Source organism: Lipophrys pholis (genome assembly GCF_963383615.2).
Source record: "Lipophrys pholis genome assembly, chromosome: 9".
In the NCBI taxonomy this organism is placed as follows: domain Eukaryota; kingdom Metazoa; phylum Chordata; class Actinopteri; order Blenniiformes; family Blenniidae; genus Lipophrys; species Lipophrys pholis.
In genome coordinates, this window is record NC_137639.1 from 18,712,741 (window position 1) to 18,737,498 (window position 24,758).

Below are 24,758 nucleotides of genomic sequence, written 5' to 3' on the forward strand. Positions count from 1 at the left end.
GACGAGGTCACACAGAGAGACACAGCAGCTGTAAACAATCTTCAGGGCTCGCTGGTGGGTTTCAGATGATTATGAGTAAGAGGGCTGGTGCCCCGGGACCTCATGAAGCTTCAGTAATGACACCTCCTTTTAGCATTTAGACCCGCGTTGAATCCCAAACTGCTGCGTTGTGAATCACACAAGAATATTCATTTAAAGTGTGAAATTTAAAGCTAACTATTTCAGCTACTCAATACAAATAAATGAATCAAAGATATAAATTATTTCAGTCGTGATTTTAAAACTTTTTATAGTATAGATCTATTACCAGCAGATATTTGTTTCGCTTGGCATCAAACATCCTTATTGGTGCTTTTACTCTGGCGGTAACTTTGAATTTCACTGATCGAAATATATGTTTGCACATTGAAAGACTGAATAAAAACTTATCATATCATGTCATTTCAGATGAAATTGAAAATTAAGAGACTAATTATTTTTCTTAAAACACACTTTTCTTCGCAAATGTATTATAAATGTAACAGCGAACAATTGAAATCATTAAATAACCTTTTGTTTAAAAGACAAAGAAGGGCAAAGGCTTGATATTTCATATAGTTATGCTTTGGACCCCTAAAGGCCCTAACATTGACAGTATATGTTGAATTATAGTTTAATAAAAAATTTTATTAGTTTTGAAAAAAATCAGACATTCCACTATAAATTGGGAGTCCTGATCTGAAAACCTAAGAATCAATACAATGTGGGTCGCTTGTTTATTACATACCAAGAAATAAAAAACAAACAAACACCTAATATATCACTGGTTGACTGGGGATCAAGTTATATGAGCTGTGAGCTTAAGTTCTCATTTAAAAACTACCAGTCGTCTGGTTTAATTCTCAGAAGAGTGAGTCAACATGTTTCCCAAAAGTTTAAGAACCGCTTTGATTGAGAACTTCAATATTGTCAAACTTTATGGTCTCTAGTAAAACCAGTGAAGCCATTCTGTGTAGAAATTCGCTTGAAAAGCGGACAGGTTCAGTGCTCCAATCGTTACTGTCGTTTTTACTAACGTTCTGGAAAGTCGAGAAAGAAATAAATTGGTTCATCCTCGGAAACAAACGCTTTCTCCTCATTAGATGTGCCGGGAGTGTCTCCGGTCACATGGCTGTCCCATGAGTCTCCAGCCACAACAAGGTTTTCTCCTGCTGGCTCCAGCGTGTGCAGCCACATCCAAGTCGCTGTCTGCGACTGAATTAGGTGGCTCGCTTTCTTGTGGCGGAAATATTAGAAGTAGCGGTTTTGTTACCTCGTTTGTTTTATTGTGCTCCAATGAATGTTACATTAAAAGACCTCTTCCAGCGAAAATACGCCATGAGGCATGATTTGAAAGTCACATGACTCACTGCGGAGTGACGGAAAAACAAGAAAAGAGTGACAACGGGAAGGCTCCTCTGACAATTAAATTGTTTTTTTGTGTGGCCCCTTGCGGCAGTGTGCTGTATGTAAATAGGTTTGTCATGTTCTCTCATCTGTTTTGAGGCCAAACAAGATTGAAGATAATAATAATTAAGGGGAAAAACCTCTTTCAGATGTTTCATATGGGGACCGTATGCACTCACTGCTTTCAACGGCTTCAGCTCCCGAGTTATCCATGGATCGAAGTCTGCTTATCTTCCCGCCTCCATGAAGAGGCAGAAGAATCAGCTGGAAAGAAATGTTGACGTTTACTGGTCTGCAAAATGGATGGATCTTATTTTTATATGACAAATATAACACACCGTCATCAGGGTAAAGGGAATGCGCCTCACAACAGTCCAGCTCATGAGCTCTATTAGTGAGTGAACAGTCCCCAAATTTTCTACACAGCTTTATTTCATTCAGGGTCATCGGTGCTGAAGCTGAGTGTAGGTAAAGACATACACCTTTGGACAGGTCAGCAGTCCACAGCAGGCCTGAAACAGAAAGACTCCCATTCACATCAATAAGGAAGTTTGAGTCACCATTTGGCCTCAAATGGGAGGTTTTGGACTATTGTGTGAAAATGACTTTGGTAACTGTAAAAGTACTGAATTTCCTTTGTATACATTTAAAGGAATGCAGGTGAGGAAAATGCTTAAAAGACAGATACAAACTAAACAAAATTGTCTTTATTTAGTGATGCACGATTACTTTTTGAAGGCATTTTGGAACTTTGTTTGGCGAACGCAAAGACAAAAGAAATACAACAGTAGAAAACACTGTAAGGTCAATATAATCTATATTTCAATTCCATGAAGACTTGTTAAAGTTCAAGATAGAATATTGAAATTCTACCTTCATCTGTGTGCCCTTCCTGTATATTGAACATTATTTATTTCTCATGTCTAAAAATAAACCCTACAGAGTGGATTATAACATATCTGCCGTGATGCTGCTGATGTTTAATTTTTCATTGAATACCAATGAATTTGTTCTCTAGATCACGGAATTGTTCACTTTTAAACATAATTACTCAAAAGGAACAGTTGTGTAAGAGAAATAGCCATGTATGTAGACGACAAGCTATTGGGCAATAGTTATATATTTAACAACATTTGCATTAAAGAGTGCTTTTTAGTGACCTGGTTAAACATTAATCACTCACTTTTGTTATAATATAACAATATCACTGAATGATAAAAAAAATAAAAATCTATTATAGAAACAAATTGACTTGCCACCTCTGGTGGAAAAAGTGCCAGACGAGACGTTTGCAGATATTTGCAGGGTTGCAAATATCCACCAGACATCCTTCGCATGACTCTGAGTCGTGATTTATCAGGTTGTTGTAGGTCTAGGTGGCCTTTTTCACGAGGTTGTTACTCAATGTTGTAAAGTCACACGTTCTGTTATTAACAGGGATGTATCATAAATTGGATTTTGTGTGTGTGTGTCTGGGCTGGATCGGCCGTAAAGCCTCAAAATACCCGATGCAGCTGGAGTCCTACGTTCACACGTTCCAACAGACATAAACACATGAGTTATTGCTGCGATACTGATGCAGCTGTGCACTTCAATCTGTCCAATTCCTAATACATTTATTTTTTTTTTACCTACTAAATACAAAGCTACCAGTGAAATACACACAACCACACACACAGCCATAACAATAGAGCTGTGAAACACACACACACACACACACACACACACACACACACACACACACACACACACACACACACACACACACACACACACACACACACACGGACACACACATCTGGAAAAGTGGATCCCTGTTTATCCCTGTTATCCATGTCCAGCTGCCTTAATCCTGCTCGTTTCTTGTGAAACGGAATACGTAATACTCTCCAAGGTAATTAGGCAAGAGCATCGCAGATGTCTGACGTAGCCCTTAATGAACACTTGTTTGTTTGAAACACACAAGAATGCAGGATGGACCTCCTCGAGGCCAGCTGGTTGTAGTTTATGAGGACAAAGCATCAGTGGAACTTTGACCCCTGAAAATTTTTGCGGACTTTTTCCTCCCAGCTTGAGTGATGTTCTAGAAAAGAGGGGGTCCACGATCCAAGGGAACGAGAAGGGAGTGAAGGGTAACAATTTCCCTGAGTCAGTAGATGTTTTTTTTTTTTTTTTTAAAGGCTTTGATGAGTTTTCTTGTGCTTCTGTGCTCTTAATCAGTCCCTGTGAAATGCAAACACTCTGAACACTGCGTTAACACTGCAGAGCTGCCAACTCTTGAAATGGTTGCAAACTATGGGAATAATGGAGCGTTCGTCGACAAAACCAAACGGTTTCAAATGTTTTGGTGCAAAGTGGTAAGAAGAATACATCACTGAGATTTTATATCTCAGAACAAAAGCTTGAAAAATGAAAGAAATATGTGCCATTAGAACAGTATGCTATTTTTAGATCTGTCGTCTGGTGCAGAAAACCAAAAACAAAAACAAAAAACAAATCCAAGACAAAAAACTGCAGACACCCGCCCCTAAAAAAAAAGACAAGTCATTCATTTGTTGCATTTCTTTCAGCAGCATGTTTTGCACAACTTCATTCTACAGCTCTGGTGTTAATAGGACTTTGTCCACAGCTTTCACTACTGTATCACTGAACCACATCAACTGTCTGCTCCCTTCCTAAAACACAGCAATCACTGGTAAATAATTGACGTAAAACTATCTGTGATCAGCAATTAATAATGATGATTGTAATATCAATAATAACGGATAATGGTAATAATTATTGTTACCGTTTTTAGATTTTTGGATGACCCCCATAGTTATTATATTTATGTGTTTTTGGTTTTATGTGTTCTTTTGACAGATATGATTTATTTGGTTTCACAGTGTGTGTGACTTTGTATGTAATATTGTAACTAAAAAAAGGAGACCCCAGGCAGAATAGCTCCTGCAATAAGTCAGAAGCTGATAAAATGAACCCCATATTGTCTACACTCATGGTTATGAATTAAGCCCATTTCATAGTTTTCAGCTCGTTCTTGTTGCATTTAAAAAAACGATGTTTTATAGATACATTTTAGCTCAGTTTTGCATATAAAACTTATTCAACAAGTTTCTTTATCAAAAAATGAGTCATTCAACATCAGAATCACAAGAAAACACAAATGTCACTCTCAGCAAATCAGAAGTTGGCAGCAATTCTAACAAACTGGTTAAAGGGCCGATTCATGTTTCATGCAGCTCTTTTACATATCATATTCCCAAATTTAATCCGACGCGTCTGTGATGTGTGTTTTCTGGCCCGTTCAACATTATTTCTAATGGAGTCAATGCTTCGCTCAGGTGGTCATGCGTGCGTTTAAAGACCTGTGGTGAGGTGAGGTGGGGGCAGCACTGCTGTCAGAGTCAACAGGAGACTTCCTGTCTGAGCATGTCCACCTCAGCCAGGTCCAAAACCAAGCTGGCCACAAGAGTGAGGCAGCATAGACGCACAAAGACTCGCTTATTCTGTCCATCCCTCATAGCAGCACACACATGCGGAGGGCTGGCACAGATGTGAGGCTGGTTATTCACATCTGGTGGAGGAGTTAGTCCAATACAGAGAAAAATTCGTCTTGTGTTAAAAAAAGAAAAAAAAAGTCATCATTAAATATTCCAGTTGGCTTTTTAAAGAAAGTGCTCCACCTAGTGGGGGAAGCATTGAAACTCAAGACGTGACAAAGTTGAACTGTTTCCATATCAAAGTTTATTGCTGACATGCATGTAGAGATCTGATGAAGTAGAAAAATATGTTTTTTTTATACAAACGTGTTTTGTCATCTGTACAATTACGCAGTTAATTATTTTTTTTTTTTACTGTATTTAGATGCCCATGTCCAACCAAGCAGCTTACAACACATTGCCCCATTGGGTTTAAACTACACCACATTTCACATCCTACACCAAGTTTCCAGTTGAAACAGTCAGCAATATATCAGTTATATACTGACAAGTTTAAGTTCTGAGTGAAAAATCAAGAAGAAAAAAAACAAACAAACAAACAAACAAAAACAAAATAAACAACTAAAACTACTGATCCAGTAGGGGGGATAACTTATTCTTAATTTAGTTTGACCTTTTTTAGGACCCGAAGAGGCAATCATTCTTCAATTGTTATTATTATTTTGTAGCTCTGACACATCTTGCAAGTTCAAAATCATGCAACAGTCACATGTTTTACACAGAGTTTCACCTCACACTATATCCATGCTTTTCAGTCCACAATGCAGTCTACCAATACAACTCTGTAAAACAAACATTGAATGTGGTACAATCCACTAGCTAGGAAGTGAAACACTTTTATTTATTTATTTTTGATTAGTGGGGACAGATAACATCTACGTTAGAACTTCTAGTTTCTAATCTGTGGCTGTGTCTCGTAGTTGACGGTGCTCGACACTTCCCACAAACGATCACTTTGATGTCAGCGTTCGGCTACGGCGCTCAAGGACACCCTCCTCTGATGAACCTAAGACTACTACAATACTGCTGTATACCCATGGAATTCACATTGAGGTGGGAGAGAGCCTGTGGCTCTCTTTACATATTATTTTAGCCTCCAGAGGTGGTGGTTGATGGCCAACGTGGCCTAAAATACACGTCAATCGGCAGGTGTTGAAAACGAGTCGGTGTCTCACTGGGTGGACCTACGTACAATATGACTGGCGCAGTCACGATGGTAGATTATTTACATACTGACCAGAGAGTGCAGCCTTGTGTGGGGGCTCTGACAAAATAACAAAGACAAACTACAAAAACCCTCCCCATATAATCAAGTCCGCGTGCGAGTATCTTTTTATTTTTCGTTTATCTTTAAAAAATAGAACTATGCAAAAGTCAGTCTTGTTATTAGTGTAGCTTAAGGTGACCACAGATCTTGTGGCACAATGGCAAGAAGATAATCGAATAACTCCTACGAGGGGCGGGGGATGCTACTCGTTCACAAACGTGACTGAGGAGGATCAGAACCAGATGGCTAGAGTAGAACCATTGTTGGAATTAACAACACTTAAAGCTGAGAGCAGAGAGAGTTGGGGCTTGTTTCACTGGCAAAAGTTACACCAAGACACTTTCAGGGACATTTTTTTAACTGTCTACAATCAATGTCTGTGACACAAGCCCCAGTGGTTTGGGAGAAAAGGAAAAAGTCTACACAAGTGAATAAATAAATCAACATGAAATCACAAAAGGAACAACGACAACAACAAAAATTAGGAACATATTCCCGAGCCTATGTCCATGCAATCAGTTTGGATATAAATAGGAAGAAGTCTAAAGAGCTGAAAGCAGGTACCAATACGCAAAGGCAAGTTGCAGTATACAGATGCCTAACAGTCACTGGTTAGTAGCTTCGCCATGGTTTGAAGAAACACTTTGATAACAGAGAAGAACGTATCAAGAGCGGCAAGAAAACCCATCGACTTAACTTAAAAACGGGAGTATTATCATTGTTCTATGAAATATTACAGTATTGATTACCAGCCACCGGGCTACTGCGGAGCCTGCGCGGTGAGATAATACAAGCATGTACAAGTTGAGCTGAAGAAAGGGCTTGAGAATGACAGATGTGACTTTTGTTTCTTCCCATCTTAAAGCATTTGAGTCATCCCCTGAAACACTTGCTCAAGCCCCGTCTCAGCAAAGCCTGCTCTTGTTTTCACAGTGTCTGCCACCGAGGCAGGCCAGATAACAGAACACGATGATTGGAGGATAGCTTACGGGTGGGGGGTGGGGTGGGGGTCTGAGGATGTCGATGGGTTAACAGCTCGACAGCTCTGCAGACCCATTTTGCCTGGCCCGAAAAGACACGACATGCACCCGTGTGGATACTGCTGGAGTATCGAAGCGTAGAATGACAGTTCACATTCACACTGAAAAACACTTGTCCCAGGATCTGTCTTAATGAGGAGAAACAGGGAAGTTGGAGTACCTGGAAGCCATGTGATTCTGAATGAGCCTGTGGGTACCAGTTTCCTTGGCTGAGAGTGAATTTAAGACAAGATTTTTGGCAAGAGAAACATGACAGTGCCTGATCTTCACTATAGTGGCACCGAGGGAAGCGTTACCATCAACATGCCTTGGCAGGGGGGGATCCAACAGGTTTTCTCCATTCAGTTCTTGGCATTGTGACTTCCAGGTACCTCACACTAGCTGCCTAGATGCTAAAAATAGATTTTCCACAGGGAAGAGCGAAAGCAGGAGACGATGCATTCCACAAATATCAAAGATTGCCTGTACACACACTTTGATATTCAGGTATTTCTTCAATGCAAATATAGGGATAAAATGCTACTTATTAAGGTAAATATGATAAAAAAGCTTATTCAGATTTCTTTTTTTTTTTTTTCGAAACCACCAAAAAGGTTTCAAAGCATGATCACTCTGACAGAAAACATTAATGCTTTATGTCACTGGTGGCATCAAGACTCAATTGTTACAATCCCTTGTCTCAGAACAGTGAGCATGGTTTACCAACAGAGAAGAGAGACAGAGAGGTAGATTGATTTGAAGTCAGAGTAACAAACAGGACCAGGATTATTCTCAATAGAAGAAAACGGTGGAGAGGAAAAGGGAGGAGTGACAGGAGGAGAGTGGAATGGAGGTGGAGGTATACAGGAGTGACATCTGTGATCAAGCGATCTGACTTGAGGCAATACCAATCACTACAAAGGGAAGGGGGGGGGTGCTACATGACTCTGGTCCTGTATTGCTCAAAGGACCTAGAACTGACAGGGGGAAGTGTTACACCAGGGAAATCTTAAAGGAGGAGGAGGGGGGTTTCCAATAGTTTCTTCAACACTGCAGGCTATGCCTCGTGTTAGCGCTGCGAGTGCCTGTGCCATCAGGTTTGCTGCACAGTGAGATCCGACGGCGGCCGACCAGAGGGCGAGGAACCTTTGGTTCAGGTCTTCCTGCAGGCCGATCCATCTTTCACCAGAGGATCCAGACATGAAGAGTCAAGTTCTGGGTTGACCGTGTGTCATTGTGCCCACCTCGTGTCTGATCCACCGCCTACAACCCACCTACATATGGGGGCATCTGCAGCCCAGCTCGAGCTGGACCTCATGTATGCAAGTTCAGGTTTGGGGCTTATACTGGCGAGCCCTCTCTGGACTCTGCAGGGTTTTGTTTTTTTGTTGTTTGAACATCCTGGGGAGGCCAGAGAGGCTGGCATTGGTGGCTGGGGACTACTTCCGGAGAAATCGCTGTGCCAGTATGGCAGCATCTAGCGGGCTGACAGGCTGGGCATCATGGCCCAGACGCCTTACAGGTGGGAGGCTGCCAAACTGGCGCTTGGTGAAAAAGCTCTTGGCTTCATGGATAGTGTTCTTCTCTTCAGCCAGCAGCAGCTGCTGGCGCATGTAGTTCTCAAACTCGTACTGTGAAGACTCTTCTATCACTTTGGCCTGGGGAAAGAAAACATATTCAATTCAATGTGCTGCAGTTATTGTGTTAACAAAATAAAATTGAGTTGGAAAAGTAAGAAGTCAACGCTAAGCACTAGAATAAATTATTTTGAAGTCACCATTATCCATTTGAAACTGCATTAATAGATAATATGGTGCACAAGAGCAGATGTAACATGTCATTTCTCCGTCTCTCTCCATGACCTTACCTCTTGCAAATGTTCTGGATGATTGACCTGATCATCAATATCCGGAACTACCTGCAGAGGGCCACTCATCGATGAAACCGACTGCCTGTAAATACACAAACACAAGTTAAAATGGTGTGCAAATATGTTGTGACCAACAGAGGAATAAAAACAAGGTTGACAACGTTCATTTTTTTTAATTATCTCACAAAATAACAGTCTGCACAACATATTTGTTGCAGTTTTTCAGACAACCAGCAGGGGGAGGAATTACCATGAAGCAATGATGGCGCTGAGGGACTCCAGCACCTCTCCTGCAGTCAGTCTCTGCTGAGGGTCGAGCACCAGCAGCTTTCGAATGAGACACACCGTGTTTTCTGACACACGGCCATCCCTGTGAGAAGGTGAGGGACACACAGGTTTAATTCAGAAAATCGGTGCCACAATTGTTCCAAGTGTATTCTGGTAGATGAGATAGATCTGTTAAAGCGTACAGGAAAAAACCCAAAGAAATGCAACCGACACTGCAAATGATTAATTTTGTGTAAAGGAAGCTTGCCATCAGAATAGCAACAGCTACAATTATTTCCACTTAGTGTTACAAATTTAGACTGAAAGAACAGACTGTAAGCCATGCCCTTTGGATTTGTTGTGACGTCAGAGCAGTGCGATTCCACTTCTTTGATTCAATCACCAGCAGGACAAAGACTCACTCGGGGATGGAGTACTCAGCAGCTTTTATCTTGCGGAAGAGTTCTTGAGGTATGCTGTCATAAAAGGGGAACTGGCCGTAGAGCATGGTGAACAGGACCACACCGAGAGCCCACATGTCACTGGGTTTACCGCGATACGGTCGACCTACAGGGGGAACGGAGAGGGAGAGTCAGGATGTGTGTTTGACACAAGTAGATGGCTGCATAGTGGAGTTCAGCAGTGGCAGAGTTCACCCTGTGTGACTCAATTGATCAACCCTTGAACATGCTCAGTTCCTGTTGAGCCGCCGTGTCGAATGATTAACAACATGAGAAAACACAAACACGCAATGACTCCTCAAGCCATTGGATTTCCTAGGAAATCTCGTCACATGCCCAAAATTTGTCTCGGTAGAACTGCTTTAAAAAAAAAAAAAAAGTAATAAAAATGTAACCCCGTCCCAGTAAATGGAGGAGGATTTGGTGAGGGTGGAGCATCACGGCTGTGCATGACCATGGGCGGTGTTGTTACAGCCACGGAGGCAGCAGCAACAGCAGCAGGCAATTACGTTAAAGCTTGTCACACACACACACGCACGCACGCACACACACACGCGCGCGCACACACACACACGCGCACGCGGGGGATGGGAGGGGAAGGGGTAGATGGGAGTAGTTTCCCTCCAGTGAGTCATCAGTGCATGAGTCACTGAAGCTCTGTTTAATTGTGTGCCTGTCACGTTATGCTGATATACACACTGTGCTTCTATCTACAGCTTTCGCCTGCTCGGCGGTGAAATATTTTCCATTTCTTTTCCATCTCTCGCTTGTTGCTTTGGAAATCACTGTTTACACGGATGAGTCAATGTTCGAGCTTTAATATTACCGGGGTGCATTGCTCAGGTGAAAATGAATAACATCAAAGAATGTGTGTGTTTTCTTCAGACAAAGACAATGTTTCACAAAGGGGGAAGCAGATTCCTGTGCAAACACGTTGCGTATATGACAAAATGCAACATCACTGCGATTACAACAAGAAAAGCAGAAAGAAAGAATAAAAAAGAGAGCCATTTCTTGCTGTTGCTAGTCCGAGATTGCAACATTGCCTCTTTCAGGTTGCTTAATAACTGGGAAATCAAACAAGACCGACGGCTGAACGTTACGCAACACAATTACGAGAATCTCAGGATCCTGTCTGGAATCCAGCCCAGATCCAGGATCCCTCTTCTCACCAAATCCCTGACATTGTTTTGTTTTGTTTTTTTAAGATACATCAGGCATCTGTGCAGTTAATACATTGTACAATCGGGCTGTGCTCTTAACAGCGGGTAGTGATAAATCCAAAGCCATGTTGCTGGTTTGTATACCTGTGTGCACATGGACAGCCACTGAGAAAAGCTGAAGCAAAAGTGTGACTGCTGGAGTTACTCCATTGAAGTGACAAAAAAAACCACTTGATAACACATGTTTTCACTCACCACTCAATACATCGGGGCTGATGTAGGCCGGACTGCCTCTCTGGTCTTTGAGCAGGTCGTCTTCGCTCACCAGGTGCTTTCCCAGGCAGAAGTTGGTGATGGTGATTCGATGCGTCCTGAACACACACGAATACATATCTCATAATTCTGATCCAAATCCCTCAAAAATATTAGATAAAACTCTGGTCCAGTTTTTTTGAAAGCATTCTGTTCCTTTTTCTTTTTTTTTTTGAAAGAGTCTTTAAAGCAATGTGTAAAGACAGGCGAGGTTCAGAAAAGATTTATTTGATTTATCTATAATTTTTTAAATAAGCTTCACATCAAGTGTGAAAAGATGAAAACTACAAAAGCAGACAGACTGGAAAATGATAACAGAAGCCAACAATGTTTCTGATTTGGAAAAAGCCATCCGTTACGCACTTGAATACCTCCACAACTAAAAAACACACCAAATAATATTTCTCCACTTTCACTGGATCCAGCAGTCTGGCTCATCATACAAAAATCTAAGCAGAGAATGTGAAACACTGCAGCGCACACTCGCAGCTGAAAGCATGAAGTAAATACAGACTGACAGAGACAGGGGGAACGGGCTAGTGTGCCTTGTTGTTTTAATAACCGTATGGTTCAGTCAGCCTTAAAAATATGTATTGTTATCTCATAACAACCAGATGCAAAACAGAGCGTGCACACATCGTCTCGTTACACTTCCCCCATCCACTTTCATCAAGGTTGAGTTGTTCAGTAGATCATATGTGTAAATTATATTATTGCAGTGAGATTAAAGACTCCTTCACACAACGTTCCTAGATACAGGTAAAGTTGCTTTCATTTTGTAGAACTTTCTCCCTCATCTAGTACAATGTTTCAGTGGCAGCTGGCAAACAAGCAAGGAAGTTCCACTTTAAAACACTACCGTTTGTCAATTAGTACTAGAGAAAGTCAATTTTCGTTAACTTTGAAATTTGTATAAGCTTCATGAGTCAAATTCTAACAATGATGGTGTTAGGAAGCCTCTGTGGTCAACGTACAGACATTACATTTTCTGCCATCAATCCTGTGTCCCTAGTCCATCACAGGGCAAACAGAGTGACAAACATTCACATGTGAAGAAATTCAGAGTCACCAATTAAACACAAAGATGTGTTGTCGGACTGTGGGAGGAAACTGAAGTACCTGGAAGAACACCACTCATGCAAAGAGAAAACCTGCAAAGTCAACACGTTCAAACTGGAGATATACTTGCTGTAATGCAAGTGTGTTAACCAGTACAACATTGTACGGCCTAACATATTAATAGTTTGATTTTCAGAGATTGTACTGAAATGCAATCATGCTTTTATTTCCAACCAGAGGTTTTTTTGGATTTGTTTTACATGAGGACCATTAAACCTCTGAAGTTTCTGTGCAAAAAGCCTATTGTATTATATATAGCTGTTTTAAATATCTCAATTGGCAATAATTTCATTAGAAGCCCCTCAGGTTTGTATTTCCTCATCCATTGTATTATATTTCTGCACAATAAAACTAAACAAAAAAAAAACAACTATGCAAATCAACACCCAGGTTTCGTGGCCTGCAAATACCATGAGAAGACCAGGTGCTTCCAAACATGAAACCTGCTACTTTCAGGAGTGGCTTTTGATTATTTAGTTTCGGTGTAAATATGCTTTAAAAGTCAATATGATAAATTTAGTTTGCTTATGACGGAGTGAAACTTAACTGTACTGAAGCTGGGGGTCTATGGACGGAGTTCTCGTGGGGAAGTAAGACAAAGAGAAAAGCCACACTCTGACAAACATATGAGTCAACCTGTGGCTTAGGATAATTGCCTCGATGACTAATGCCTGCATGGCGACGGGCTGGCAAATGAATATATGAAGCACAGGAAGATTTAAAATATGTACACAAATGCGAAACTTCAAGAGCGCCCACACGATCACGCAACCTACCCAGCAGAAGCACATGCACTATGAGAAAAAAAGGAAAAAAAAAAAAAAAACTGCAGCCATGGTCCACAGCCTGGATCCTCTTTGGATCATGCTCTTCACCCACATCCGCTTTTTAAAAGGCCTGAGGTCAACAGCTTCCCCTATTCTTTCTCACTTTCACACCCTGCTCCATCACACACACACACACACACACACTTACTGCTCCCATTAGAGTGTCTGGAGCCAATTCCTCCTAAACACTCAATTTTCAACCAAAAGCTCTAATCTCGAGCTGACTCTGAGTACATTCACTCCACATAATTTCCAGCTTCTTATGTGATCCGACCTCCTCACCAGCTTTTGTCACTCAAGTCTCTATAAGCATACGGGGGCCTTGTGATATGCACAAGGATGGACGAGAGGAACAGAGCGTGATGCTTCAAGGACCCTCGACATAAAAGCTTCCTTTATGGAGGAGTCTGTTCCTTTGTCCATGTGCATCACGACCCAGGATTTCTATTCTTGCACCGGAGATTGGCTAAATGAAATTTCATGTTTGCCTCGTGAGGCAAGGATCCCCGAGGACTGAAGAGAGACCGCGCCATCGCTGCTTCCTGGTCATGTGACTGCCGGCAAAGTCAGGAAACCAGAAACCTAAACACCCCCCCCCCCCCCCCCCCCCCCCCCCCCCGTGACTTGTTCCCACCCCGCAGATGATGAGAAAGGAGGTTAAATACAGGGCAACTTCTGCATAGACCAGCCATTTCAATTTCCCAGAACTGTGAAGAACCAACAATTCAAGGGCTTTTAATAACCATTAGTATGGTTGATGCTTTATGGCATATTATGCTTACTACATGTGTGAACCATTTTTATATGCTATAATAGATCATTCCAACATCAATTATTAAACAGAATATGAAAAAAATAACTGCACTGAGTGTCCCTGTGATTGCTTTACATGCCTTATAAATGAAGATGAATTGGATTGGTACAATGTTATGAAGTGCACATCCATGTGTGGTCTTTAACCTTTGGGATACTGTTGTGTTGAGGAAGTCAATGCATCTCTCACATATGTCGTCAGTGACCCTGCAGATTGATTTATGACATCCTGGCTTTTATAACTGGTTCTGTCTCCGCAAGAGGAAATTGCATCGTTCTTGCATAAACTGCTGAGCTGTTTGAGGCTATCGGAGCATTTTCCCAGAATGACGGCAAGTAACAAGGGAGGAAAGGGGATTTTAGAATTGGTCTGCCTCGAAATGAACCATTTTCTTCCCACTCAGGCAGTGGATTTGTACACATAAAGGGTGAGGCTGTGAGGAAGTGCGTGAGAAGGTGAGTATGATGCATGCAACAGAGGATCAAAGTGCAACAAGAAAAATAAAAGGATATGACAAATGGGATGCATCAGAAAGAATATAGAAGCAGGAAAAGATTACAGTATTAAAGAAAACAGCAAAAAAAAAAAAGAAGCAGTGTATAAGGTAAATAACTACCGAGTGGGCACGTGTAAGTGTATGTGTGTGAAGTGTATTGTGGTGTGAGTCAGCTCAGAGCTATGGGGCCTTTGGCAGGCCTCTCTTTTGTCTCCAGCTGGGACGGAGTGTTCCGCTCGTCTGCTTCTCCACTCGCTACCCTCCTCCCCTGGTCCAAACACTCCTGTTTCATCACCACCACCACCACCACTACCTCTGCTGCTCGTGCAACTGGGAGTTATGGGCACAAGATGCAGAGTACCCAATGAGGTAGAGAACATAAGTCTGGGACATCTCAGTGCACACACTCCAAACATTGTGACAAGACAGTCCGTGGGTCATCTGATGTTTCTCACTTGTGCACGACGCAAGCATTCTCCATGTTTGGGTGTAAAGGTGCAAGAGCAAGTGAGTGTTGGAACATAGAGCCAATAGGCCAGCTTTAGTCATTCAGCCCTTCTCGATAAATTTGTGAGACATTCTCCAGAAGTGCACTTTTGTTAGGAGTAAAACTGATGCCAGCTCTCTCCATTTCTAAATTATTCAGTTTTGAAGAGAAATGAATGGGCTTTCGCTTCACTAAATGCATAAAGTGGTAAGAAGGTTCATAAAAGAATTTGTTTTTATTCTGCTTGACCCATCTGAACTGCAGCGCTTTGACCTGAGGTGCACTCAAACAGGGTCCTGTGCGCGCCGTAACATTGCTCATACACCCCCTAGTCCTGAACACAGTCCTGCTGAGAACAAAGCATTGGGACACTGTTGTTTTTTTCTCTCAACGGTGTCATTTGCCCTCCAATCCAAAAGTCCAACCACAGGGAATGAATCATCAGCCTTTACTTAACACACACACACACACAAAGCCAGAGTCAGGCACAAAAGAGCGGTGCTTCAACTTCCTGAGACTGATCTCACTCTTCGTCTAAGAATGTGACCTCCGCTTGGGTTTAAAGCTAAATGTACACTGGATACAGGCTGCTGGGGCCGGCTGAAGCCTCTAACACGTGTGCGCTGAGACAGAATGACTTGCTGGGAGAATAAAATGAGTGACTCTGTATAATGAGTGAGCTTATTGCCTCGCTAACTGACTAACAAGGCCTCATAAATGACTGAGAAATGTCTTACCGTTTATTCAGCACCATGTTTCCCAGCTTTAGGTCTCTGTGCACAATGTTTTTCTGCAGGCAGAAATAACAGGAGAAAAAAAAGCTTGGTCATGTTGTGCTTAGTGAATCATTTGTATCATAACAATCAGTTTGTCTCTGGGAGTGGCACACGGGCACGGGGAAATGAGTAATCAGAAGGATGTGCAACTCGCAAGAAATGGCAAAACAAATTCTCCTTCTGTTGACAGAAACTTCGTAGTACTATTTCAGAATTGATGAATGTGTGGAGCGCATTTTTCTGTGTTTTGCAAGTACGCTGTAGGGTTGTAAAAAAGAGAAAACATTCTTTCAAGACATTCTGCTTCTCATTAAGCTTAGTTCTGGACTCACCTTATGAAGGGCCTCCACCACACGCACCACATCGTAGAAGATGACAATGGCCTCACGTTCACTCAGCCGCTTCTCCTTGATAACATAATGCTGGAGGTTTATTAGATCTGCGGTTTTGTCACTGAAGTCGTGTGCACACAGGCAGTCCAGCACGAGGCAGATCCGCTTCTTCATCTTGCGCACTTTGTTTGCCTCCATGTCCTCCACGATTTCATAAGCTCGATCCTTGACAAGAATACCACAAAAGAGTGTGAGACGCGACTTTTTAAGTGGGGAGGCATTTGTGTTTAAGTGGACAAACTTTCAGAAGCATGCAATATAAATACTAGTTGAAGTAGTCACACATGCATCAAACAGAATGAATTTCTTTGCAGAGTTCATGCAGACCAATTTAAGGAGCCCATCAATCAACAGCCGGCATGGAGCCGATAGGACACTCCACACCAGGTGGTGGAGGACGAATGACAAAAGGTCATTCCTCTCCATTCAGATCCAGCCTACAGAGTCACCACTTCATGTTTATTGATTTCTGTATCAGATAAGTCATGTTTCTATTTCTTTCTTTCTTTAGAGGCAGTCAGCAGCTCAGGAAGAGCACATTATTAACTGGTTCTCTCACAGTGGATATGCACTATAACAATCCAATCAATATTGCAGGCCTAAATGAATCAGAGTACATGGTTCAATGTTGCTATTCTGAGAACACCGGCAGGCTGGAAAGAGAGACAAAGAAGGAAAACAGAGTGCGAGAGGGCAGATGGAACAATAAAGTTAGAGGAGGAGGCAGACGGGAAGACAGGTGAGGGGGGAGGGGTTCATTGTGAATGGATGAGGCTGTGAAAAGAAAACGACTGTAGGTAAATATAGCTTTTATTGGTACTCCCACTTCTCTATTGAAACAACCTTGATAAGAAAAGAACGAGCAGCTGGCTGGACTAATGATGAGCTCACTGCTGCTATTACCAAGCTGATAAGAGCGGCTCGTTTCTTGTGCTCGCATGGTGAAACCATATTCTAAACTGAACGCGAAGCGACAAACAGCAGTGTCACCATGGAGAAGTTTCTATCGAACACAATTATACAAAGCGGTCGCCCACACAGTGCTGAGCCACAGACCATAAATATGCAATGGTTTTCTTTCTCGTCAATTATATCAATTGGTTGGAGAGAAATCGATCAGAAAGAGAGGATCTCCGGAGGTGGCAGTGTACCTGGAAGAGGCCATGGTGGTGAACCACACCATCCTGGTTATGCAGCAGAGAAAGTAGGGAATATTCTGTGTGAAGAAGCATCTTCCCTTGCCTCTCCTCCTGAGTCTCCCCAGCGGAGTCCACTCGTTCCTCCAGCGTCAGGATCTATCGGGACCACAGACGAGGACAAAGCAAACGTTAGAGGTCACAAGACAACAGCTCCCAAAAGTGAACAGGCTAGTACAAGACAAAAGTGCACTTCTGATTCTGCATTAACTTGAATATTCATAGACTTGAACAAGGAGTTCTATTCTGTCACATAGGTGACTGAGCGGGACGGCAGTTTGTAACAGTTTCATGTCCTTCTGTGACGTAAACAAGCTGTGCAGTAGACACCGAGGTGCTGCAAACACGAGCTTGAGGAGAGGGTCGATCGGCGACTCACTAACATGGTTCTGGGGGTTAAAAGTTGACATTCCAGGTGGAGAACTGCCTTCCTTTTTTTCCTTTATGCCATTCTAAAGCTCTATAGCCATCTCACTGGTTTAACAGGATAGCCCCCATTAAACAGACAGCTTGTCTGAGGTTTTGTTATTTGTGCTAGACTGAAATGGGGGCAATAAAACAAACACCAACAATGAAGGGTCAAAGGTTCGGAGGTCTATACTGACATCCTAGCTATGTTTTGAATAATATAATCAAGTTTCCTCTGACCTTGAGTTAAAAAAAATTCACATAAAGCAAATGTTTCTTGTTTTTTTTTTAAATCGTGAACGGTGACAGACTTACTTTGAGTTGATAAAAATCATCGGTGCCGTCTTTCCTGGCCAGACATTGCACTATGCTTGGCACGGGTGAGTTGCCCAGGCGAGGCCCTGTCAAGTTCAGAAAAGTAACAGCTGCATGACCAAAAGGCAGGCTACATGCTGGAGTGTGTGCTCTCACTGCAACTCATTAAAGGCTGCATGTGCATCTACCCATTAACACCCCGAGTGTAATGTTTTCTTTGGCACACTGCATGGCAAACGATGGAAGGGTTGCATAGCAGAAAACACTGATGTTTCTGAGTATGGGAAACAAATAACCTGGCTCATACGCAGACTCAGACCTTTCTGACAAATGTCATGGGGATCAGCAAAATTCTTCACATTCTTGTCTCAGGCCGGCGTACACTTAGACATTGTACATCTCACTCTCACACACACACACACAATACTTTCCCTTAATTTCCTGAACTCACACAGGTTACACATGCTCACAATGTACATTCAAGCGATTCCTCGAAACAGATGTTTTTTGGACAGACTTTCATTTTCAAATGTTTAGAGTTCAGCAAACATTGGTAGCTTCCTTACCAAGGATGAAGGGCCCAGCTCTCTTGGCATTACTGCCGGATATCCCAGGACATTGGAGCTTGCTGGCCCTGCCTGATGTCTCTCCAGCCCCCCTCTCCGACGACCGCCGCTTGGACATACTGGAGCTCTATGGGGGCATAAATCTGATTAGTACAAGGGATAAAGATAGCCAAATTAAAGGGAAAGTGCATGTGTTGCAAGATGCAAACACTCAATCGATGTCAATAAATAACATCAGTAATTGGCCACCCACACCAACACAGTATAAATAGACATTAACAGGACTTATAATAAAGACTACCCAGAGCTTTAGCAGTGGTCCTGCAGGGTGATTAAGAGCACACTGATTAGTGAAGAGGTGGAGGAAAGTTGACTTCAGGATAGCTCTGCCTCCGGCCAGCCTGTTTTAAATACGCCTCCGTCACCTCAGTGTGAATGTGAGGCCATTACAAGTCCATTCAGAATAATGACTGCTGGTGTCAGGAGTAACACCTCCGATTCAATCTTCCCAACAGGCAACATGCATGTGCCACAATCTGCAATTTATGGCCCGCACTTCCATACAAATGCATAGCACTCGGCAGCACAAGACTTTTCAAACAGGAGAATTTATATTTAATTCAGTAATCTTTAGCTTTTCCTGTTGCAGTGGCCATGGGTTGAGAAAATCCTTCCGCACTTAATCTGCACATTTCATCTCAGAATCTGTATAGCCAGCTTATCTGGCTAGACCTTCCTCTGAAGGGACATACATGTTCGAACAAGGCTGAAAGAAACAACAAAAAACAAAACAAGATCTTACACTATGATAAGAAACTAGATTTACATGCCAGTGAAACCAGTGATACAGTGTGACACATCGTCATTAAACAACCTGCTCCAACTGCCATGACAGAGCAAATCTAACTCCCAGAATTCACAGAGCAAGAGGTATGCCTTGTTTACCGAGTTCCTATGTGCTGAAACCCCATCTGTTTCCCGTAACAGGGAAGTAGTGCCCTGAACCGAGAGTGATTCACCCTGCTGTCGTCCCGAGTTTCCAATGGGCAGATATCCTTAAATGTCCAGGTGATGACACCGATAAGAAAGTGGCCCCAAGGCTCTTACATGTGCATCATACCAACCAATAGAACACAGCCCTCAGGAAGCTATGCATGACAGACCGAGCCATGCAAAGTGACATATATCACAGATAGTTTTGCTGTGTATATTTCAGCCAACGACACAAGAGAAGTGAGTCAGACTAATGAAATCCAAAGCGCCTCATAAACTGCAAACTAGAGGCTGAGCTGAGAGCTGACAAACAACACAAACTCTTCAGAATATATAATCAGTCTTGAGGGAGCAACTAACCCCAGATAATGTGTTTCTTTATTTATCTATTTTTTTAAATGAATTGGGAAATTCTCCTATTAGAAAAACTAATTGTATGTCGCTCGCCAGTTGGCGTTTTTGGGCAGAGTGGAGGCAGGACAGTTGGCAGTCAGTATGGGCTGGTATGAATTCTCACTTCCATGAGGCTTTTTGTGATCCCAGACAGCAGACAGTGTCATCATCATGTCTCTCGCCCATCTGTCTCCATCTCCACTAGTCATCACCCACTGAGTCTGATGAGCTGAGGTTTTCTGACAGCATTTATGGCACAAGCCAGAGTGACACCAAGTGACGCTGCCAATAGTAAGAGAGCATCTTACTCCAGAGGATGGCAAAAGATGATCAGCAATTCATGAAACTCCTGGGTGGAAAATTATTTAACTTTTATAATCATCCAGCCACCAAAGCAAAGTGAACAACGTGCAAAGAGTTCCCATTGCTGTACAACAAATGTATTTTAAGCCACTGTAAATGCTACAAAAGCTGCAAGATGGAGTTGAATAAGCAGATTGAGCTAGAAGTTGCAGGCACTGTGCCTCATGTGCATTTATTTTTGTCTACATATTCATTTTACAAAAACAGGGCAATCCACACACCTTGGGCTTGCAACACTAAACTGAGTCATTGACAAAAACTGCCACACAACGCACGGCAAAAGGACTAAAGGCAATTCATCTAACTACCAAGAAAAAAAAAAAAAACAGCTGCAGTGCTGTGGAGCCAACCTTTGACACATTTAAAATGCAAAGGTCAATGTAACCAACTAATGCAGACTGACCTAAATGACATCAGCGTGATGACAGCACACAGCTATCCTTTTCTGACAGTGCTGTGCCTCTCTGCACAGCCAGCGATCTGGCAAGCAAGGCTGCCTCTGCCTGTGACTGTACCAGAGGGAGGACAAGAACAGATACAACCTCTGAATCATATCACACAAAAGGAGGAGAGACACGCTGCCTGTGCCCACGAGAAATGTGGGCTCCTTAAATAGTATCAGAACAAAACAACCATGTAGGTGTCTCAAGATCAACCCACCCAGACTCCATGCTACTTGTCTGGCTCTGCAAGACAAGCTGCTTGACAGCAAATCTCCCTCCCCCCCAAAAAAAAAACAACAAAAAAAAACAAAACTAGTATAAATGTGGACAAAAAAAAATCTAAATGGCTTTAGAGCAGGTAGTAAACACAAATGCCATGGAGATGGTGTGATCCATAACAATGAATTCAACCAAGAGACCGAAGGTAAAAGTCAACGGGCGGGAGGTAAACTCGAAGGTCATCCACATCGCAATCCCTCTGCTTTAATGAAATTCCACGTATGTGAGCTCACATCCCGTCGTTAACGCCACACTACAAGACTGTGGACACAAGGTCACGCTGGATATCACTCCACCAAAACAATTACAAATGCTCACCGACTGTTGCACGTTGTTTGGTGCCATTTTGCGACCACAAGGTCCTGGACAGTGTTGAGATTTTAGCAGCAGGGAACGTGAAAGGGACCTGTCCATGGATAACGACAACCTGATTTTAATTTTTTAAAAAAAAAAGAGCCACTCCACAGGCAGCTCACAACTTCTGCAGCCACACGACAATGTCTTTCACCCTCTACGTTAACTGACCGGCAGGCTTAAGGCATTTAATAACACGCATTAGTTTTCACTGGACGGCGTGCGTCAATATCAGAGTGGGGTGGCTATTTAAACAGGGACGACTTCACGTGATAATTCACGATGTTTATCTGTGGAAAGGAGCTTGTGTGCGCACACAAACTCGGTTTAACTGGAGGGGAAGCGTGATTAAATCCCCCGGCTGGACGCCCTGCTCCGGCTCGGGGCTCGCCGGCCACACAAAGAGGCGCACAGCAGTAACAGGGAGTTGGGCTTTCGGTGCAAAACTACACACAGACCAGCTGTTAGCCCGGCTGCGACCTCTTCAGCCCCGACCCTCGCGTACCAAAGCGGTTTAAATATGGTTGCTGGCAAGCGGCTGTCGCTTAACGACAAGCCGGGGGGGGCTTCGGAGCAGCCGGAAGGCCATTTAAACAAAGTAGGTAACATTACAGCTGGCTAGCAGAGCCAGGGAGCTAGATAGCAACGCAGTCCGCCACCTCGCTTACCTCGAGCCGAAACCGCCGGGTTTTAGTCTGCGCTGTCTCCTCAACACACGGACATTTTCTCCGGGTGAAGGCTGCGGTGGGTGCGCGGAGCCTCTCGCTCTGCCGGGAGAGACCGCAGAGGTCTGGTTTCGGGTTGTTTAGCCTCTGTTACTGAAATGAGCAATTAAGGAAAAGCCTCCGCTCCTCGCTGATCGCATCTTTCCACAGCGACAGCGCCACCTGACAACGGAAATGACGCACACGCCATGTTTGATTGACAGCAGTCGTCGGCCAATCACAGCGGCGCTCCGCCGGTGAACGGCTGCAGTGCACGGTGATGATGAAATTCCCTGCATAATAAAAGTTTCAAAATGAGACGCATTACATCATAGTTGTCTGCAAGTTTATCAGAGTGAAATGCAACTGACTGAGCAATCACAAACTTGTTAGCTGCCACGGTTGAATGCAAAGAAACCCCCATTAGGATATTGTAAAATACAATTCTACATTTGTGTGTATGCAATGTACAATTGTACATTGCATAAACACATTATTATCCACAGACTCAACAAAGAATGCTCAGCCATCTTTATTTTTTATTTTTTTTACTAAAGCACATGTTCAGAAATCAGAAACAAAATAATAAATTGTTCCTGCCACAGCATATCAACTGGTATTTCATGAAAAGTAAAATACTTGTGCTGTCCATAATCAGTTTAAAATACAATTGAAAATAAACTGATATTTAACAAAACATCAGTGATGTCTTCTAAAAAAAAGAAAAAGTCATCACGCATCAGGATTCAGGAATTAAACCCATAAAATGTTTTCATCTAAAACAAAAGCACTTAAAGAATATTATTGCGTGATTCCTCACCATGGGCTGCATGATGCGGCAGTGATTAGTGGTCTCACCTCACAGCAAGAAGGTCATCAGTTCAAATATTGGCTGGGGCCTTTCTGTGTGGAGTTTGCACGTTGCACTCCAGCTTCCTCCCACAGACCAAAAGCATGTGATTTAATCAGGGAGCCTAAATTTCCTTTATGTGAGATTGTGTGTGGTTGTTTGTCTTATGATAGACTGGTGACCTGTCCAGGGTTTACCTTGCCATCACCCATGGATAGCTTTGATCCCCTCCAGCACTTCGCTACGATGCACAGAATAAAGCAGTATATAAAATGGATGGATTCCTCACAAGAACAAGCCTTTTTTTTTCTGTGATGGGCTCATTGATCATGTTGGCAAAGTTTAGCATATTGCAATGTTGCTTCAGCTGTGTCTACACTCTATATATTAATGAGAGAAATGTGTGCTGTTAGCATTTTGTCAAGAATCTATATCGTGATTGCTGCAGTGGTTATCACTCTCACCAAAAGATTAGAGTATCTTTAGTTTGAATCGGTGCTAGGGCAGTTTTCTGTGGGTTTGCCCAGTGATGCTTGCAAAGTGTGGCAAATGTGCAATTCCACAAGGTTTTAAATTAATTGATACAACAAGCTCCAAAAAGAGTCAGTATCACTCATTCACTCAGCAAGCACAGTTCTGAATGACACTGACATTTAGGGGAGTGCATCTATGTTCCCAAATTAGATTCACTGATTAATCTTAAATCCCACCTACACCTACCAGTTTCAAACTCATGGGCCGATGTGACAGTCACCGAGAGGGAAACCTAAATGGCAAAGCACAGTTTGAGTTGCACAAGTTTTCCTGCTTTGACTCAGCTTAGCATATGCCCCCAGCCACATGAAACACATGTCAGTCTCTAGGTTTACAGTGTCCTGCCCACAGTTTCTAAAGAGGAAACTGAATCACAACTGGAATGCGGGGTGTGTGAGAGAAACGCATTTTAGAGGTTCCGTCACCAAGCCTCTCAAGTGTGGAATACACGTTATTGTATTTTACACTTTAATTTCTTTTGCAAACAATATATTCGAATGGATCATTAATCACAATTTGTTTTTCTTAATTGTGGATTGTGCATACAAATATAGATATTGTAAAATCGACGTACTCGAGGAAATTTTGCAGTGTCAATGGCTGTTGAGTAGCAAGCTCTGCTGTCTCCATTGACTGGCATGAAGCTCTCGTGTCTGTTTTGTAAGGAGGCTGTATCCTCGGGGCGCGTAGTGTTTCTTGTCTCTCTTTTGGCCAAGATAATTGGGAAGACCTCGCCAGAATTCTCCTCCCCAAGATCAATTCAGAGAATTGTCTGAGCATGTTTGCCTGCATGGTATGTGCTGTGCTTGAGTATGTGTGTGAGTGTGTCAGACAGGAGTGCAGATCACCAGCCCCACTTTGTCTGCAGGCAGGCTGCTCACAGACATCATATGCACTATAAAATGCTGTTGCCATAGTAATTATATTTTTAATTATCGTCTGGAAGAGGGGAGTCTCTTTGTAGATCACACTGAGACACAACGCTTCAGATGTTCCACTCAGGTAGTTTAGTGTCTTCTGTGAATATAATCATGATGAATGAGAAATGTTTTTAAATGCATACTTCACCCCCTGCTACCGTTTTGCTAAATAAATAAACTAAGTAGAACAGAACATATTGTTGCAACACGAGGCATTCAGTCAACTACATCATGTTGACTAAGGT

At 42.6% G+C, this 24,758-nt stretch overlaps 1 protein-coding gene across 2 annotated transcripts; it reads right to left on the minus strand.

The window, feature by feature from the left end:
• Positions 1 to 8,126: 8,126 nt before the first annotated feature.
• On the minus strand, positions 8,127 to 22,400 carry stk40 (serine/threonine kinase 40). Of its 2 annotated transcripts, XM_080470997.1 has the most exons (12): positions 22,174 to 22,400; positions 21,470 to 21,557; positions 18,681 to 18,807; positions 18,115 to 18,200; positions 17,347 to 17,490; positions 16,136 to 16,360; positions 15,765 to 15,817; positions 11,228 to 11,343; positions 9,771 to 9,915; positions 9,332 to 9,451; positions 9,079 to 9,163; positions 8,127 to 8,869 (listed from the first exon to the last, which is right to left on the minus strand). In XM_080470997.1, exons 2-12 carry the CDS (start codon positions 21,494 to 21,496, stop codon positions 8,651 to 8,653), a joined length of 1,347 nt encoding a protein of 448 aa, XP_080327123.1. In that variant the 5' UTR covers positions 21,497 to 21,557; positions 22,174 to 22,400; the 3' UTR covers positions 8,127 to 8,650. The 2 variants fall into 2 exon arrangements, with proteins under 2 accessions (XP_080327123.1, XP_080327124.1); XM_080470998.1 differs by lacking the exon at positions 21,470 to 21,557.
• Between the last annotated feature and the right edge of the window lie 2,358 nt (positions 22,401 to 24,758).

Excerpts from the sequence above, each read along its gene's own strand:
- stk40 (XM_080470997.1), bottom strand. The coding sequence starts at position 21,496 with ATGGCACCAAACAACGTGCAACAGTCG. Across the intron at positions 15,818-16,135 it reads TGGTGGAGGCCCTTCATAAG|AAAAACATTGTGCACAGAGA; the intron begins GTGAGTCCAGAA and ends TTCTGCCTGCAG. Across the intron at positions 11,344-15,764 it reads AACATGGTGCTGAATAAACG|GACGCATCGAATCACCATCA; the intron begins GTAAGACATTTC and ends GTGTGTGTTCAG.